This window comes from Dermochelys coriacea, chromosome 3 (assembly GCF_009764565.3).
Source record: "Dermochelys coriacea isolate rDerCor1 chromosome 3, rDerCor1.pri.v4, whole genome shotgun sequence".
Lineage (NCBI taxonomy): Eukaryota > Metazoa > Chordata > Testudines > Dermochelyidae > Dermochelys > Dermochelys coriacea.
In genome coordinates this window covers 105,873,192-105,893,159 of record NC_050070.1, presented here as the reverse complement: position 1 = coordinate 105,893,159, position 19,968 = coordinate 105,873,192, and the positions used below count along the sequence as shown (strand labels likewise).

At 42.6% G+C, this 19,968-nt stretch overlaps 1 protein-coding gene across 5 annotated transcripts in view; it reads left to right on the top strand.

Annotated features, from left to right (window-relative positions):
• The window catches only part of IL20RA (interleukin 20 receptor subunit alpha), a 43,435-nt gene extending 25,292 nt beyond the window's left edge, over nucleotides 1-18,143 (top strand). Inside the window, exons 1-7 of one of the 5 annotated variants that reach the window (XM_038395875.2) lie at nucleotides 1,342-1,369; nucleotides 2,838-2,964; nucleotides 9,103-9,281; nucleotides 10,068-10,243; nucleotides 12,699-12,843; nucleotides 13,705-13,844; nucleotides 17,026-18,143. In XM_038395875.2, coding sequence (XP_038251803.2) covers nucleotides 1,357-1,369; nucleotides 2,838-2,964; nucleotides 9,103-9,281; nucleotides 10,068-10,243; nucleotides 12,699-12,843; nucleotides 13,705-13,844; nucleotides 17,026-17,964 — 1,719 coding nt within the window. In that variant the 5' untranslated portion in view covers nucleotides 1,342-1,356 and the 3' untranslated portion in view covers nucleotides 17,965-18,143. Of the gene's footprint in view, nucleotides 1-1,341; nucleotides 1,370-2,834; nucleotides 2,965-9,102; nucleotides 9,282-10,067; nucleotides 10,244-12,698; nucleotides 12,844-13,704; nucleotides 13,845-17,025 lie in introns of those variants that run through there. The other 4 variants (XM_038395874.2, XM_043511063.1, XM_043511061.1 and 1 more) reach the window with 4 other exon arrangements.
• Nucleotides 18,144-19,968: the final 1,825 nt, after the last annotated feature.

The window sequence follows — 19,968 nt, the reverse complement described above, 5'->3', positions numbered from 1 at the left end:
CAGCTCACTCACTTATTCCCTCCCTCCCTTCCCCCTGTCACTTGCTGCTCTCCCCCATCCTCCTTCCCTGTAGCTGGATCCTCTCCACCTCCCTCTCCCCGCCTGCCTGCCTGCCCCCGAGATGCAAGTAGGAGGCAGCTCCGGCTGAGCATGGACTGGTGCAGGTTGGTGACTCGGCACCTTCCACCTTCAGTAACCAGACTTTAGGTGTCCAGTCAGTACATCTAACCAGATGCTGCCAGGTCCCCTTTTCGACTGGACTTTCTGGTGAAAAACTGGGCACCTGGCAACCCTAATGTGGCCCTGAGAGGGAGCAGAGAGGCACTGCTGCTTGGGCATAGAAATCACTAGGGAGGCAGACTTGGAAAGAGAGAGCAAGGAAACTGCCTGCTGTTGGTTTGTTTCTACTGCATTAAGGGTACTTCGCTTTTGTGTACATTCTTTGTAAATATACAGGATTGCACAAAGAAATACATAACTCATATCATTAATTTCTCTACCTAACTGCGACAATCTTGCAAGGCCCCAAATATTGGCTTATTGCTCAGGCCAAAAGGGGCAACGTTAATCAAGAGATTTGTGGAGGATATTTATAAGTTGAAGTTAAGCATGTAGGTACATACTAGTGTTTTGACTGTATATTACCTTTCAAAAATGTTTATATATATTTTGATGACTGGAAACTCCAGAGTTAAGATTATATTTCCACCCTAAACCAGAAAATCTCTTTCAAATAAAAGCAGTAATCTTAACGCTGCCCCAGCAGAATTGCAACAATATTTTCTAAAAATCAATCTGAGAATATTTCCTACTTTCGTTTTTACAGTTTGGCCTTAGGTTATCCTAAGGTGAGAGAAGTCCGTTAAGAGAGCAGTGGTGATGTTGATTTGATTTATAGACCAGTGTCACAAGTGTAATTAATGGTTTCAGAGTTACACATCCAGAGAATAAATATTTAAATGATACTGAAATAAACTTCAAATAATTCTTTAAGGCCATTTAAGGCAGTAACAAAGTCGGGTTTCACCACAAGGACTAACCCTTCTGTTAGGTTCCTGTGGTTCATTACATTATAATGTTTTACTTCCTCGTTCCTCTGGTTCTTTGTTCAGCTAAAGAAGAACTACATCTACATTGCTAGAGGAAGAGTTTAGGGGGCCTTGAAAAGACCAGAGTGGCCACAGATTCCCTTTTTTAATTTCCTCTTATGTTCTAGCCTCATACTTAGGACAAGAGATAATGCAAAGAAGACAGTTGTGCTGTTGTTCAACTTCAGAAATTTCAGGCCTGATTCTAAGTGTTGCTGAGTGCCTTCAGCTTCCAGTGATGTCAAACAATACTCCTGGCAGGAGGCACATGGGATTGAGTTGTAAGTAAAGGGTACACGGTTTGGCCCCTCGTTATGATAGCCTTATTAAGGCCCCAATTCAGCAAGGAATGTAAGCATGTGAGCTTTCCCATTGACATGGAAATATAAGTTAGGCACTTACTTAAGTACTTTGCTGAACTGAGGCCCATATTAGACCAAAACTAAATTCCGTGTTTAATCCTTTATTTCAAGAACTGGCTTAATGAGTAGTAATTTAGGTGGGTAACACTCCTGTATCTAACATAGGGTCGGATTCTGATCTCATTTATGTCTGGGTGAATACAGACAGTGACGTCAATGGAGATGTACAGATTTACACCTGTGTAAGTAAGATCAGAATCTTGACTGTAACCTCAGGCTGTGTCTACACAAGGCAGCTTTTAGCGACATGGCTGTGTAGCTGCTGTTTGTCGGCAGGAGAGCAAAACCTTTTCGTAGGCAAAACTTTTGTCATTCGGCGGGGGGGAGAGGTAAAACACCTGAAGTTTTGCCAATGAAGTTCCAGTGTAGACAGAGTCAGTGAGTAACATTAAAGGTAATATCCCATTTTGAACAATAATGTAACAAAATTACTACTATCACAGCAACTGTACAGTAGAAGCCTACTATTCTGGATCAGGCCTGTCTCAGTAATAATAATAAGAGATCGTAGTCTACAGCAGTATTATAATAAGGGTATGCAGCAGCATCACTCAACACAATGTTCTTTTAACCAAGAAAGGCTCCTGTTGCATAGGAACTCTCCACACAGGCTTCATGTAGAATAGTTTTGTTTCACAAAAGCCAACAATTAGAGAGAGAAGGTGGGTGAGATAATATATTTTATTGGACCAGCCTCTGTTGATGAGAGAGACGAGCTTTTGAGTTACACAGAGCTCTTAGACACACACACACACACACACACACACACACACACACAATATTATTTTGGGAAATAGCTGACTGCAGATTAAAAAAAGCCTCTCTAACCTGAATTTTTCAATGAGCCAGAATGAGTTGTAACCCATATTTTTAAAAAGGATCCAGGGGGTTTAAAATGGCTCCAGAGGATTACAGAACAGTCAGCATTCCTGGCAAATAGGTTGAAATAATTGCTTCAGGGTTTAAGCCATCTTCTAACTATTAAATATTAGAATGAGACCTAACAGGAGAGGCAGGTTATCCTACATGTGCGTACTGTGTGGTTCTTACACTTTCCTTTGAATGTCTGGTGCTGTCCACTATCAGAGACAGGATACTGGACTAGGTGGACCTCTTGTGTAATCCAGTAGGGCAATTCCTATGAGACAATGTCAGAAAATGATCCAGGTTTCATGACCAATACTGCTCTGCTTTTTCGGCAAGAAAAAAAAAAGTGTTGCACATTTTAGGGTTTCTTCAAAGCAAATTTATTTATTTATTTTTTAAAGCACATGTCTTCTGGGATTCTTAGTATATATTGTTCCTTTTTAATTTTCTTTTCCAGCAGATCTGTACTGTTCTTTGCCCAGTCCTAGAAATGTCCATTTTGAATCTAAAAACCTGAAGAATATCCTGCACTGGTCACCACCAGAAAAACTAGGAGAGGGAGTACTCTATAAGGTGAAGTATTTGATGTAAGTTTGCTCATTGTCTCTTTCTCCATTCTAGTAGTTTAAGTAAAGGCACTTTTATGCAAAGGCAGGGATGGAAAACTAATTTTGAGAATGAATCAGGGCTTGGAGATGTAAATAAAAATAAATAGTTGAAACTATTTTTTTTATTACTTAGTTTAGATGTAGTTAAAGGAAGCGTGAGGACAGAATATGTGAAGGATATAAAATAAGAGCTTATGGTGGCATTGCGGAGATATGAGCCGAAGAGATGAAGGGAGATCGTGCCATAGAGAGGTTGGATCCAAATCATAGAAGAACTGTGTAAATTCTTAACACTTGTGCATGGGATGTGGTAGTTGATGGAAGGTAGAATGTGCCTGTTCTTCGAAATTTTCTAAGGGTCCAAATTTGATCTATACACTTGGAAATTAGAGGTAACTCTATTGAAATTAATGGAATTATGCTGGTGTAAAATCAATTTATGTGAGATCAGAATCAGGCCTTTATCTGTGAAGGATTATATCTGACCCAGAATGACTAAGAATGTTGCTTAGGGCCAGGCTCTGGTGACCGTTACCTACATTAAGAAGCACCGTTACCACTTGTGTATTAAGATACTATTCAATGTGAATGATGGTGGAAGAATTTGGCCCTTGAATAGTATTGATGATGGTCACAGTGCTTCTGTCTTACCCCCTGCTACTAGGTGACTTTACCTGTTCCTTACTGTAATAACTTTGTCATAACATGAAGCTAAATTCAGACCACCTGCAAGTTGCTGTACTTAAGCCTTTTGCTAAAGGCCTCCAGGAGTTGTTCTGGCAACCAGGCATAGGAGAATCCATGCCATGCCCCTTTTCCCTTGGCCTGGCTTTCTGTGCTAGCAGGAGGGATAGTATAGGCTCCTTGTCCTAGAGTCACTAAGCCCTGGTCTACACTAGGAGTTGAGGTCAAATTTAGCAGCTTTAAATCGACTTAACCCTGCACCCGTCCACACGACGAAGCCCTTTTTTTCAAACTTAAAGGGCTCTTAAAATTGATTTCCTTACTCCACTCCTGACAAGGGGATTAGCGCTGAAATCGACCTTGCCGGGTTGAATTTGGGGTACTGTGGATGCAATTAGACAGTATTGGCGTCCTGGAGCTATCCCAGTGTGCTCCATTGTGACCGCTCTGGACAGCACTCTTAACTCAGGTGCACTGGCCAGGCAGACAGGAAAAGGCCCGTGAACTTTTGAATTTCAGTTTCCTGTTTGGCCAGCATGGCAAGCTGCAGGTGAGTGCAGAGCTCATCACCAGAGATGACCATGATGGAGTCCCAGAATCACAAAAGAGCTCCAGCATGGACTGAACGGGAGGTACGGGATCTGATCGCTGTATGAGGAAGAGGAATCCGTGCTATCAGAACTCCGTTCCAGTTTTCAAAATGCCAAAACATTTGTCAAAATCTCCCAGGGCATGAAGGACAGAGGCAATAACAGGAACCCGAAGCAATGCCTCGTGAAACTTAAGGAGCTGAGGCAAGCCTACCAGAAAACCAGAGAGGCAAATGGCTGCTCCAGGTCAGAGCCCCAAACATGCCGCTTCTATGATGTATGCCATTTTAGGGAATTCAGCCACCACTACCCCAGCCATGTTGTTTGACTCCTTCAATGGAGATGGAGGCAACATGGAAGCAGGTTTTGGGAACGAGAAAGATAGCTCACAGCAAGCAAGCGGAGAAACCGGTTTTCCCAACTGCCAGGAACTGTTTCTCACCCTGGACCTGGAGCCAGTACACCCCGACCCACCCAAGGCTCCCTCCAGGACCCGCCAGGCAGAGAAAGAACCTCTGGTGAGTGTACCTTTTTAAAATAGTATACATGGTTTAAAAGCAAGCATGTTCAATGATTAATTTGCCCTGGCATTTGTGACTCTCCTGGATGACTCCCAAAGCCTTTGCAAAATGTTTCTGGGGAGGGCAGCCTTATTCCATCCACCATGGTAGGACATTTTACTGCTCCAGGCCAGTAGCACGTACTCAGGAATCATTGTAGAACAAAGCATTGCAGCGTATGTTTGCTGGCATTCAAACAACATCCGTTCTTTATCTCTCTGTATTATCCTCAGGAGAGTGATATCATTCATGGTCACCTGGTTGAAATAGGGTGCTTTTCTTAAGGGGACATTCAGAAGTGCCCGTTCCTGCTGGGCTGTTTGCCTGTGGCTGAACAGAAATGTTCCCCGCTGTTAGCCATGGGGAGGTGGGGAAGGGCTAGCCATGCACTGGGGGAGGCAAAATGCGACCTTGGAACAAAAGCACATGTGCTATGTATGTAACGTTAACAGCAAGGTTTACCATGAAAGAATGTACCCATTGTTCTATAAAATGTGTCTTTTTTAAATACCACTGTCCCTTTTTTTTTTTCCGTCCACCAGCTGCATGTGTTTCAAGGATCACAGGATCTTCTCCTTCCCAGAGGCTAGCGAAGATTAGAAGGCCAAAAAAAAAAAAATGCACGTGTGACAAAATCTTCTCTGAGCTCATGCTGTCCTCCCACACTGACAGAGCACAGATGAATGCGTGGAAGCAGACAATGTCAGAATGCAGGAAAGCACAAAATGACCGGGAGGAGAGGTGGCGGGCTGAAGAGAGGGCTGAAGCTGAAAGGTGGCGGCAGCGTGATGAGAGGAGGCAGGATTCAATGCTGAGGCTGCTGGAGGATCAAACTAATGTGCTCCGGCATATGGTTGAGCTGCAGGAAAGGCAGCTGGAGCACAGACCACCGCTACAGCCCCTGTGTAACCAACCACCCTCCTCCCCAAGTTCCATAGCCTCCTCACCCAGATGCCAGAGGATTGCCCATTGCCCAACAGAAGGCTGGCATTCAATAAGTTTTAAACTTATAAAGTGCTGTGAGGCATTGTCCTTCCTTCCTCCACCACCCCTCCCGGGCTACCTTGGCAGTTATCCCCCTATTTGTGTGATGAATTAATAAAGAATGCATGAATGTGAAGCAACAATGATTTTATTGCCTCTGCAAGCGGTGATCGAAGGGAGGTGTGGAGGGTGGTTAGCTTACAGGGAAGTAGAGTGAACCAAGGGACGGGGGGTTTCCATCAAGGAGAAACAAACAGAACTTTCACACCATAGCCTGTCCAGTCATGAAACTGGTTTTCAAAGCTTCTCTGATGCGCACCGCACCCTCCTGTGCTCTTCTAACCGCCCTGATGTCTGGCTGCGCATAACCATTTGCCTCAACCTCCCACCCCACCATAAACGTCTCCCCCTTACTCTCTCAGATATTGTGGAGCGCATAGCAAGCAGTAATAACAGTGGGAATATTGGTTTCACTGAGGTCTAACTGAGTCAGTGGCCCCACCACAGTTAGGGAATCCCACTGCAGCAAAGTCATCCACTGTGACCTGCACATTTCCCAGGATCACTAATCTTGATATCAGCAGATCTTTGATTGCGTTGGCTACGTGCATCACAGTAGCCCCCACAGTAGATTTGCCCACTCCAAATTGATTCCCGACTGACCAGTAGCTGTCTGGCGTTGCAAGCTTCCACAGGGCTATTGCCACTCGCTTCTCAACTGTGAGGGCTGCTCTCATCTTGGTATTCTTGCGCCTCAGGGCAGGGGAAAGCAAGTCAAAGTTCCATGCAAGTGCCCTTACGCATCTGAAAGTTTCGCAGCCACTGGGAATCGTCCCAGAGCCGCAACACTATGTGGTCCCACCAGTCTGTGCTTGTTTCCTGAGCCCAGAATCGGTGTTCCACGGCATGAACCTGCCCCATTAGCACCATGATGCCCGCATTGCTAGGGCCCATGCTTTGAGAGAAGTCTGTGTCCATGTCCTCATCACTCTTGTCACCGCGCTGATGTCGCCTACTTGTCCGGTTTCACTTTGCCAGGTTCTGGTGCTGCATATACTGCTGGATAATGCGTGTGGTGTTTAATGTGCTCCTAATTGTCAAAGTGATCTGAGCGGGCTCCATGCTTGCCATGGTATGGCGTCTGCACAGAAACAAGGCGCAAAACGATTGTCTGCCGTTGCTCTGATGGAGGGAGGGACGACTGATGACATGGCTTACAGGGAATTAAAATCAACAAAGGGGGTGGCTTTACATCAAGGAGAAACAAAAACAACTGTCACACAGAATGGCCCCCTCAAGGATTGTATTCAAAACCCTGGGTTTAGCAGGCTAATGCTCAACCCACTAAGCTATCCCTCCCTCTGGTATTTCAGGCAGGACTGAATCGCCATTAAAGTTTTCAAGGTGCCTCTGACAGACCTCACCAAAACGATTGTTGGCCGTTGATTTCACAGAGGGAGGGAGGAGCAAATGAATACAAAACAGATCTGGTTTATTTCTTGTTTTGATCCACTCCATCTATCTTTTACATCTTTGGCTGGCAGCAGACAGTGCAGTAGGACTGCAAGCCATCCTCACCTCCTGCCTGCTCACCATAAGGTGGTACAATAGGACTGCCTGCAGGGCTAAAGAGAATGACCGGGTCGAGTCACTCCTAACTCAGTCCCTGCGCCCATGTCTGCCCAGGCACTCCTGACCGATCTTACCGAGGCGGCCAGGAGCACCTTGGACACTATGAGGATGGTTTTCAGGCCTATTGCACCGTCTGCTGCCACAAGGCAATGGGTTGCTGCTGCTGTGTAGCAATGCTGTACCGCATCTGCCAGCACCCAGGAGACATATGGTGACAGTGAGCTGAGCGGGCTCCATGCTTGCCGTGGTATGGCGTCTGCACAGGTAACTCAGGAAAAAAGGCGTGAAATGATTGTCTGCTGTTGCTTTCACAGAAGGAGGGAGGGCCTGATGACATGTACCCAGAACCATCCGCGACAATGTTTTTTGCCCCATCAGGCTTTGAGATCTCAACCCAGAATTCCAATGGGCAGCAGAGACTGTGGGATAGCTACCCACAGTGCAACACTCCGGAAGTTGACGCTAGCATCGGAACTGTGGAAGCACTCCGCCGAGTTAATGCACTTAGAGCATTTTGTGTGGGGACGCACAATTGACTAAATAAAAACGATTTCTAAAAAACAACTTCTATAAATTTGACCTAATTTTGTAGTGTAGACATACCCTTAGGTATTTAGGTGTTGTGATGCTCACTAGACTACAGTCATTCTCTCTGTCTCTCTCTCTCTCCGGCCCAATGGCTATTTAAATAAGATTCCAAAGTGGAAGAGCTTCAACAGGAGAGACTTACAGAGATCCCTATCAGAATATGCCAGAGCTCAGTGGTTAGAGAGATGGGAGACCCAAATTCAAATCCTTTCTCCCCCTCTGCCTGAGGCAGCGAATTCAACCTTACCTGGGTCTCCCACATCCCAGCTGGGTGTACTAACCACTGGTCTAAAAGTTGCAAGGCAGGCACCATAAGCTCCTCCAGCAGCCAGATTTTTTGAATGGGACCCGATCCGGTAGGCAGTTTCTCAAATGGGCGTCTGGATGCCTAGAGGAATGTGACAGTGTGTGTGCTCAAAGACAAAAAATTAGGTACCCAGGGAACTTTTACTTTGAAAATTGAGGCACTGAGTCAGTTTAGGCACCTACAGGGTTTGATGGGAGTTTTGTGAATCTCAGCCTAAAACAGATTTTGGCACCTAAATCTGGCATTTAGACACCTAAGTATCTTTTTGCATCTGGGTCTTCGTAACTTCAGGATTCCCTCAGTGTAGTGAGATCCTCAAGTGGTTGGTTAAGCCGGGTTTCGGGAACAAAATGGCCCAACCAGACTGACAAACAGGACCCAAGGAACAGAACTTTGTAGTCCTATAAAGAGATCTCTTTTCTGTATTTTGCATCCAAATGATAACCCCTTAAAATAGGGATTTTGTCAGGGGAGCAATGACATACCCTTAATTACATCCCTGGAGTATAGTTGTAAGCTTGTGTGTATGTTCACTACTGCCCTCTGTTGGATGGCGGGTAAGCAATTATATTGCACTGATTTATAAAGAAGACGTAAACCCTTAGTAATTACAACCAGCTACTGGGAAATCTCCATACAAATGGTAGCTGCCTGAAGTTTGGGAGCAGAAGGTTCCGAATTCTGTTCTTCATGTGTGCAGTTTACCACGTGACTAATATGTTTCTGGCCATGGTTCTTGTTCAGCTCTCTCTTTTCTCTCTCTCTCACGCAGATATGGCATAAGTAAATGGATTAAAAAGTCAGAATGCAAGAACATCAGTAGAACATGGTGTGACCTCTCCAATGAAACGTATGACCACGAGGACCAATACTATGCAAGTGTAAAAGCCTTTTTCAGTGGCAGCTGTTCCAGATGGACAGAAACTGCACGGTTCAATCCTCTCACTGATAGTAAGGAAAGACAATAAAGTTAGGGGTTCATAGCTGTGATTACATTGTGAAACATTTATTAACAATGCATGCTCGCCATAGAGTACAAAGGAAGGAAATTTCATAGCATGTTAAAATTGTTTTTGCTATTGGCAGAACTAGTTGGAGTGTATCTGATAAGAATTTGAGTTTCTGTGCCAATTGCATATTGAATATGTTTGGAAATATATCTACTATGTGATGAATAATAGGTGGCCAGTATTTGAAGGTATGGTAATACTTCATACATGCACTGTTGCAAGCTTTTCAAGTAGAGTGGTTGGGAGAACACCTATTAAGAAGCAAAAATGTTCTGTGTCCATAATAATATTTTTCCATTATAGCTCCTACTAACCAGGCAGCAGCCAGAATAATAACGTATAGTGCAATGTTTCTCCTCTGTGCCAGACAGCCAATCTGCGTGCTCTCCAGAAATTCCCAGTAATCTAGCTCATTTTAGTAAGCTGAAATCTTATGCACATTGACATAAGTCAAGTCATGTAAATTTCAAGGCTTTTTAGTCTGCTAGGCACAAAGATTCCTAACCCAAACTCCCAATCCAGTAGTATACACGCTGTTGATATTAAGGCTTAGTTGCTTATCCAGATAACTGTAACTTAGAGTAATTCCTTTTATATTAAGTCCCAAAAATCTATAATGAAACTTATCATCCACTGTTTGGGAAATTTTAATATCATAGTAGTCATATCAAATGTACCATTGCTGTCTGAAATTGCTTTATGTAAGTGTATAAACTTATCTTTCCAGCTAAAATTGATCCACCAGCAGTTACTGTGTCTTCCACTGAAAAATCTATATCAATAGTTTTGACTGCTCCTGAGAAATGGAAAAGAACCCCTGAAGAGGAATCTATACCTTTGTATAAAGTCTACTCTGGCCTGCAATATAGTGTGTCTGTACTCAATCAAAAAACAAAGAAAAGGGTAAGCTTGAAAAGGCCGTAGAACAGTACATATTAAATTTTTTCACATGTTTATGGAACTTGCACTGTAAGTAATAGCATAACTGGTTTACTTCATTTTGTTAGAGGGCTTTTCGTTCATCCTCTCGTCTGGTTCTTGTCACACAGACAGAAAGCAGAAGTCCAAAATGCAGGCAATGCAATGTTTAGGGGTTAGTTCCAAGCAAACATATCCATAGCTCGACACACCAGCAGAGTCTGTTTCCCAGTGGTCTGTTCTCAGCTGTGACGTTGCAGAGCATTTGTGCCATGTCCCCCTTCCCAGCTCTGATGCTACAGAGTCTTGCCTATGTTCCAGTTCCCCACTCCCACCTCCTCCTCCTTAGGAGGCTGAAATATACCTGCAAGGCATGCCCACAGTCTCACCCCTTTTGTACCCCATGGGAGGGGTAAGGAGTGAGATTGTGCTTCAGTCAGGGACAGGCATTTCTTTGGTCTTTTAGTATTTTATACCTTCTCTCCCCAAGCCCCCCTTGCCCCTCCCGACTGGTTGCTTGACCTTGCCTTGAGAGAAGAGCCAGGCAGCCTTCCAGTGTATGCTCATGTATTACACTCCCACCATAACACTTTAACTGCTCTATGCCCACCCACTACTCCAGGTCCCAGCCCAAGGACCCTAAGAATAGCAGCTGTGCACTACCATGTCCCCTTAGCAAAACTGCCTTCAATTCCTTGGGCCACTTCCCTGCAGCCCCACACTTCACCGATGCCTTTCTCTTACTCTTCTAAGCTCAGGCCCAGCAGCCAGCCAGCTCTTCCTTGCTCCTCCAGTCCATACTACCACTGAGCTGTCTGTTGTCCTGCAGTTTCCTTTGACCAGCCAGGTGCACCATCTACACTCCTCTAATTCCAGCAGGGAACTGTCTTGTCTCTGCCGCTGCAGCTCCTTTTTATAGGGCCCTCCTGAGCCATGATTGGATGCTTTCCCTGCAGCCACTCTAGCCTGCTTGGAGGACCTCTCCACTGTTCTTTTCCTTTGACGAGTGTTGTGGGACCCTGAGGCCTCCCTCTGGGCCTAGTCTACCCCATCACAATGCCACACATCTGGCTGTAAAACTTATGTGATAAACAACATCCTTTGACCACCACATCTGAACACTGCCCACCAATCCATCTCACCTGATTCAATCTAACATTCCAAATCATGGAGCAGCTTCAATCTGGCACATGAGAAAAGAAAAAACAATGACTTGCTATAAAAATATTTCTACCACTCCCCCACCCCCAACATATACACACAAAAATACCTCTTCCAAATTACAATGCCGTGAAGTCCAGGATAAGCAAATTTAGTCACTGCCCAGGTCCAATTTCTCACAGTTTTGCAGGGCTAGAAACAGGTGCATTTATATCATTGGGGAGGAGAGATGCCCAACTTTCAAAGGGGACTCGCTAGGTGCAAGCTCTGCAAAGTGCCAAAATATTGGCCAATGATGCAATAACAATTTTATATATAGGAAAGTTTTTTTAGATCTCTTTGCCCCTGTTTTAAATGTAATCGCTATTTTTAATTTGCCTCCAAGATCAGGCACCTAGTTTAACAAGCAGAGTTTAATAAACCCTTATTCTAATTTTAAAAAAAGTATTGTAAAACTTGAATACGTGTCTTAAGCAGTCTTCCTGTAACATGTGGCACGTAGAGAATAAAGGGTGTAATGTGAAGGTTCTATTAATACTTATTTGAGCTGTCCTGCATAATTCACCATTCGTGACTATTATACTAATCTACACTCTTTATACTACCCTATCAGCTGCGCCGTATTAATATTATGCTGTTTCTTTAAAATGCCTAAAAGCTACAATTATTCCACAGATGAACTATGGAGAGACATTCTTAGCAGCCTTTTTTTCCTCTGATGTCAGTTTGCTTTTTTACAGCAGTGGGACTCCAACAGTGCTGTTCAATAATGGTATGGCTTTCCAAGCCAATAGAGAAGTGAAAGGGCTTAATTCTGTTCCTATTTAAGTCAAAGTTAAAACTCTCATTAACACTGGTAGAAGCAGGGTTGACCTCAATGAGTTTAACTAAAATGACAACTAAATGTAACTTTATTGGACCTTGTTAGGATGCCCTACAGAAAGACTAGAGAGATGTTTCTGGTATATCACACTATTCATCTGAGTATATGCTAGTAGTGTTCCATTTTCTCTCCTTTCTGTAAAGGGGGAATTGGTCAGTAATGTTACAGAATATTGCATTAAATAGAAGGTAAAATGCTCAGATGAGGTAATGTAAAACTAATTCTGTTTTCATTAGTGTTCAGAAAAATGGAAATAATTTAGGATTCATGCTCTCGCTCACGATAATGTTTAGAATAGTGCTCTTTCCAAGTTGTTTTTGTTTGTTTTTAATAAAATCCATCATCTATGTTTTAGGGTAGGCGCTAAATAAAAGTTACCATGTTCTTTTTTTCTAGTGGGTCTTCTCCATTAAAAACAATACACTGCTTGTGCCCCGGTTGGAATCCAATACAGTTTACTGTGTCAATGTACAGACATATGTTACAACACCACTTTTGCTCAGTGGATTTTCCAAAGAACATTGCATTGCTACTCTGAAAGGTATGTACAAATCTGCAACATGTTCAGAGAATGAAACTTAGATCAGAGTTTGAAATTATCACAGTTATATGTCTTGTTAAAACAGGGACAATTCTAAGAATAGGTGCAGGTAAGAACTGCCTAGGGTGCTAAATGAAAGGGGCAATTCTGATTTTGGAAAGTTTCCCCTTCTCTCTTCCCCCACCAGATTTTGATCTATTGTACTGATGAAGAATCTCCCAAAATGTTTTTCCCTGGCTGTAAAATACACATGGTCCCACTCACTGGGGCTCACATGAAATGATTTCATCTGTGAATAGGCTATTCCTCGGGGCATAAAGCTCATCACCTTCTATTCTCTTTTCCCCCGGTAGCCCTATAGTCTTTGTTGCAGTTTAATGGATTCTAGAATACGTTTGTGTGCGCGCACGCTCTCTCTTTCTCCCTCCTTACCCACTCACCCAGTCTTCAAATCAAACAGGAGTATGCCTACACCAGTAGCAGCAGGAAACACAGCAAACTGTTCAGCTCTGCTACGTGAAGTTGGGGTCTTTGGATAAAACAATGCTTTATCAGAAGAAAAGGGGTTCTGTATCTGAGATAAATCAGGATTAAAACTGTTCTTTCAGTAGGCATTTTTCTCACAGTGAGGGTGAGCTAGTTCCACCAGGTTAACTAGTTCCACCTGCAAAGACAAGTGGAATTATCAAAATTTGGTCTCGGGATCAAATGTCACCATTTTCATCCCCTACAGATGCCAAAAATCCCTGAATGCATCACACTTACATCATCCATCCAGACAGCAGCGTGACAGGTGCCTGTGACAGCTCATAATATTAAGAAGTAAACTACATAATACAATAACTTCTGTTTTATTAACAGACCCAACAGTAGAGCAGACTGTAACAATCGTATTTGGATGTATCCTACCCATCATTTTAACTGGCGTCATTATGTCTATGACAGGCTATTATGTGCACAGGTATATTCATGTCAGCAAGCAAAAGCATCCGGCTAACTTGGTAAGTGCTCCTCATTACTCACTAAGACCCCATTCCTGCCATTTACACTGCACCTGTGCAGAGCCCCATTGAATTCACTAAGACTCCATGTGGGCGCTACAGCCTGCCTGCATGCCATATATTGCAGGATCAGTGCCTTAAATCCCACTCATATCAAGAAAAGAGCATAAGAGCATAAGAATGGCCATACTGGGTCAGACCAAAGGTCCATCCAGCCCAGTATCCTGTCTACCGACAGTAGCCAATACCAGATGCCCCAGAGGGAGTGAACTTAACAGGTAATGATCTAGTGATCTCTCTCCTGCGATCCATCTCCACCCTCTGACAAACAGAGGTTAGGGACACCATTCCTTACTCATCCTGGCTAATAGCCATTAATGGTCTTAACCTCCATGAATTTATCCAGTTCTCTTTTAAACCCTTGTATAGTCTTAGCCTTCACAACCTCCTCAGGCAAGGAGTTCCACAGGTTGACTGTGCGCTGAGTGAAGAAGAACTTCCTTTTATTTGTTTTAAACCTGCTACCCATTAATTTCATTTGGTGGCCCCTAGTTCTTATATTATGGGAACAAGTATATAACTTTTCCTTATTCACTTTCTCCACGCCACTCATGATTTTATATACCGCTATCATATCCCCCCTTAGTCTCCTCTTTTCCAAGCTGAAAAGTCCTAGCCTCTTTAATCTCTCCTCATATGGGACCCATTCCAAACCCCTAATCATTTTAGTTGCCCTTTTCTGATCCTGTTCTAATGCCAGTATATCTTTTTTGAGATGAGGGGACCACATCTGTACGCAGTATTCACATGCTGGTTGTTAATTTTTGTAAATAATTGTAAATTCTTCTGTATTTCTTATATTAACAGCTGTGCCTGTGTTAGGCATGACTGCCTGGCAGTCTTTCCTAAAAAGATGCCCAAAGTTACTGAACATCAAAATGGAACTATTCTTAGTCTTGGAAAGGGTCATTGCTATAAGCAAGGACTAAGGTGCACTGAGGCAAATGCCATTACTAAGCTGGCACGATTTCTATATTTACCCAGGGAGCTCTATGGAGAGGATTCAATGAGCAAAAATTATTAATTGGATTAATTCATCACCAAATAGAGGAGAGAATTAAAAATGGAAAAAGTCAAGACCAAATTAAATAGTGATGCTCTCTTGGACTATTACTAGATATTACTCCAGTTCACTGTTTAATTATGTTTCTGGAGGATTTAGCATGTCTGCACTGGGCAGATTACTTAACTTTCAATTTTAGTGTATTTTAAAAACAATACAGTCTCAGTTAGGTCTGTTTTGTATATTATTCTACTAGCATCCAACTGTACTACTAATTAGATAGCCCAAAGATGTATGTAAAAGCATTTACAAGTTTTTCTCTTTATTATGTCAACAATTTTTTAAAGAAAATATCTTTAAAAGAATAGGGTAGGGTGTGGGAGATTTCATTTTTAATCCCTAAAAGCATAACTTTATCTTCTAGATATTGCACAGCAAGTTGCACAAACACTGATGCACCATCATAAAAAAAATACCTTACTCAGAGTATGTCTACACTAGAAATGCTATGGCAGCACAGCTGCAGTAGCACTGTCATGTAGACATGTACTACAGCGACAGGCGGGTTCTTCCATTGCTGTAGTAAATCCACCTCTTCGAGAGATGGTAACTAGGTCAACAGAAGAATTCTTCCGTCAACTAGCAGTGTCTACACAGGACTGAAGTTGTCTTAACTACATCTCACAGGGTGGGAAATTTTTCACAGGCCTGAGCCATAGTAGCCAACCTACTTTTGTAGTGTGGATTAGCTCTCATTTGTGATGTTAACTCACTCTCTGTGACAGGGGATGGCATGGAGGGTTTGAAGAAGGTAGAGAGAATGATGCGATTAAATCTGAAAGAAGCCAGCCCATAGCAGGGTTGGTGCTGTAGGTGCAGCATTTTACAAGAGTTCTTGCAGTGATTGTGCCTCAGGAGGGTGCAATACTTTCAAAAACCATGGGGAAGTGCAACCATTGTGCTATTTTTGGACCACCAAAAATGTGCCACTCCTTCCGTCTTATATGGAGCTAGCTTCATCTGGGGAGACTGGACCTGGCAGTGTCACTAGCATAGGGCAGCCTTTGCACTCGGGAGTTCAGGGTTGCTGCTGTGGTCAGACCCCATGAAGGTACATCTTCTGCAACCTCCCGCTCTCAACATCTGGGTTAAAATCATGACTTAAGTAACAAGTGAAAATTAGTCCATATCCCAACCACCATTTGGCCACATCTGCAAACCTCCTCCCCGGATTGGGAGTCTCCAGCCATGGGGAGGTGGAATACCCAAGATGTTTCAAGTCAGAACTGAAGAGCATTAGGAGAACTTTCTTAAATAGCTTTCGTGCTACACTACACCTTTCTCAGATTAGTGGTATTAGTCTCTCATTTTACTGAGCATTAAAGCACTACACTTACAATAAAAAAAGACAGCTTCATGGTTTCTGGTTTTGGGATTTTTTTCCCCCTGGGTATATTTTATTTACAGTGCCTGCACTTACTGCATTTGAAAGGATCTGCTGATTGGAGAGAGGCTCTTTGTACTTAAATGAGGATTGCTGGTAGACACCAGTAATCTCTCTCAAACTGGAAGAAACCTAAGTACAGCTATAATTTAACTAGTACTTTGCAATCCTGTAACATTTTCCATTGGAAGATCTTGGATCACCTTGCAAATGCTAACAAGCAAGTTATAACACACACAACTTCTGTGAGGAGTATGTAACTAGTAATATCTCCATTTTACAAATGGAGAGATGGAGGTGCGTAGAGGGTGAAGTAACTTGCCCCAGGGTCACAAATGCACTCTGTGGCATAGCTGAAAGTAGAACACAAATCTCTGGACTCTCAGTCCTGTGTTTGAACCCACAACTTCCAATGTGAAGTTAAGCCTGATTACTGAATGCACTGTGAACTTTGCCTTAAGGTAGAAACTTTCTGAATGATCCTACCAATGGACTTACAGCTCCTCTTGTCACTGCTTAAAGAGAGTGGGCCATTTTATATTTCTCCCTTCCTCTCCTCCTGAACCCTGACCAGATGGGACCTAATTGTACATTTTAAAAGTAGATGCCAGATAAGTTGCAGTTAGATGGTATCTCTTGTATTTTTTTTAAATCAAAATGTCTTTCCATTACAGGTATTGCACTGCACCGACAAACGTGATGAAAGGATTTTTATCCCTTCTGAAAAAATAGTGGTTAACTTCATCACTATTAATATGATGGGTGAGTATAAGACTTCCCAGGAAACCATTAATTTAATAGACAGTACCAGCCACAGTTGCAATTCCATTCATGATGAAAGCAGAGTTGATGATAAGCCTGTGAAAAGAGCGTTGGAAGTGAAAGACTTGGTTGATACTTCTGAAGCTGTGAGCATTTTACCTGACTTGGAGCAATATGGTATATGCCAACATGGATTCCACTATGCTTTGGATCAAAGGAATGAAGGGGTTGTAGAGTATGAACTTGATGTGAGGCCTGCAGACCTTTTTCCTGTGCAAAACTTAAAAGAATGTGGTTTAACAGAGAAGTCTGCACCAAGAGAACTGTTAGGTGAGCCACAGATCACTTTGAGGGATTTCACTGACAATAAAATGGGACAGCCATACTGTCCCCAGCTTGATGTGCAGGTTACAGACATGTGTTCGGTGCAGAAACTAAAAGAACTCAATTGGAAGGAAGAGGCTGCTGCATCAGAAGAACTACTGGATGATCCACAGACGGATTTGGGTACTGAAAAAATAGGACAGTCTTACTGTCCCCAGATAAAAACAATAACACAGAGCCTCCAAGACCAAACTGGGACAACAGAAGTAGAAGAGGAGGATGAACAGACCATATTAGTAGATTGGGATCCTCATACTGGAAGACTTTATATACCTACTTTGTCCAGTTTTGAGAGTGATACACCTGAAGAAGTATTTGAGCATGAAGCATGTGATCAGCCTGCTAAAGAGGGGCTTTTGTCCAAACTCTATGAGAGCCAGGCGTCTGATGAACCATCAGAAAACCAAGAACCGTATCTCCTGCAATTCAAGGAGCAATGGGGATTGCATGTAAAAATGGAAGACTGAACAGTTTTCCTTCAAGATCTTAAAATGTTAAATGTAAATTGTTGTTCATACCTTCAAGAGGTATTTATTTCATCCAAGTCATGGCTCGATTTAGCCTCAAGGCTGGATTTGTACTGGAATTATCTAATCTCTGCTATGTTGTCATATTTTTGAAGACTTGTAAAGTGGATGCTCTATAAGGATTATTCTGGTGTCTTCTTTGTGCTATACACATTTAAAACAAATTATCTGTGCTTGAAAACAATTATTTTTAGTGAATGTTGGGAAGCTTTTCTCACTATGCAATGAATTAAATCATTAAAAAATAGGAAGGAAGCAGAGAGAGAACCTGAGGCATCTTCTGCCACAAGAATTCTAAGGGCCATGACAGATTTACAGGGGAAAGTTCTTTCACATATTTTGGTAAAATAAGTAGACTTATTTAAAGGCCCAGTCCAGCCCCCATTGAAGTCGCTTGACAGACTGCTGTAGGGTTCCTTGGAATTGGATCAAGCTTTAATAAACTCATTACAGCCTCTACTATAAAATCTTACTGAGAGGTGGGGAGAAAAGGCCAATTTTTTGTGGGAATTAACAACTTCCACTGTATATTGTTTTTGGAGAAACATTATCTACAATAGTCATTAAATATTATAGAAGCTCTTAGAGGCCCCAAATGAGATTTGGGCCCCATTGCATTAGTGTTGTACTGATACTTAGTAAAAGAGTGTCCCTACACCAAAATGTTTACAATCTAAACCAAGGTGGAAAAACAGAAATATTGTTATTGCCTGACCACCCACGCCCAGTCGCTACACCAATCTCTGTCAATGCAGTAGCAGTAAATTATTGGTGACACTTTTAACATCTTCAAGGAAAGTGCATATATTACCCTTAAACATTCTAATTACCCTAAATCAATCTTATTAAAATAGGCGAAGTACTTTTATCAAGCCAAAATAACCAGCAACAAAATAAAGACTTTCACGTGAAAGCATAGTTGCAGCTACAGAGAGTCACTGGAGTTAACTAACTGAATAGGAGCATCATGTGAAATGTTGTAGATTAAAAAAATCAATGCATTCCTCAGACAGATAAGCGGGGAACATTAAATTGGAGTAAGCAGGTGCTGTTGCTTCTGCATTCAGCATTGGTGAAACCATTTATGGGAATAGTGTCCACTTTTGGCATCCACATTTCAAACTGGATATTGAAAAATTAGAAAGGGTTAAAAAAAGAGGTATAAGATTTCAAGGTCTGGAAAACACACCTTACAATAAAAGACCACATTGCCTAACTGGGAATGCATATGCTTAAGTTCATCCCTATTCAGGACATCACTAATGCACATACTGAAGTCCTACTGAATTCAAGGTAAATCTTAAAAAGTTAAGCCTGTGCTTATGTACTGTATTGAATAGGGATGTCTTGAATAAGGCCTTGGGCCTTATTGAAGAGAAGGCTAAGATGTGACTTGATCCTGGTCCATAAGTACCAACATCTGGAGACAATACCATTATAATAGAGGAGTAGATGAAAGCATAACAAGACCCAGGGCATGTCTCCGCTACAGGCACTTCAGTGGCACAGATATGGTACTGCAATTATGCCACTGTAGTGCCGTAGTGTATACACTTCCAACACTGACAAAAGGGGTTTTTCCATCTCTGTAGGTAATCCACATTCCCAAGCACCTGTAGCTAGGCTGCCAGAAGAATTCTTCTGTTGGCCTAGCTGTGTCTACACTGGGGGTTAGCTCAGCTGAACTACAACTCTCGGGGGGGAGGGGGGGGAGTGAATTTTTCACATTCCTGAGTGACCTAGCTAGGTTGATCTAAATTTTAAGTATAGACCAGGATCCAGTGGCTGGAAGTTGAAGCTAAAATATTAAAACTGGAATTAGAGTACAATTTTTTAACAGCAAGTGTAATTAACAATTGGAACTGCTTACCAATAGCTGTGTAAGATCCTCCATCACTCAAAGACTAGAAGTTCTAGTAGCATAAATCTGACTTGGGGCAGGCT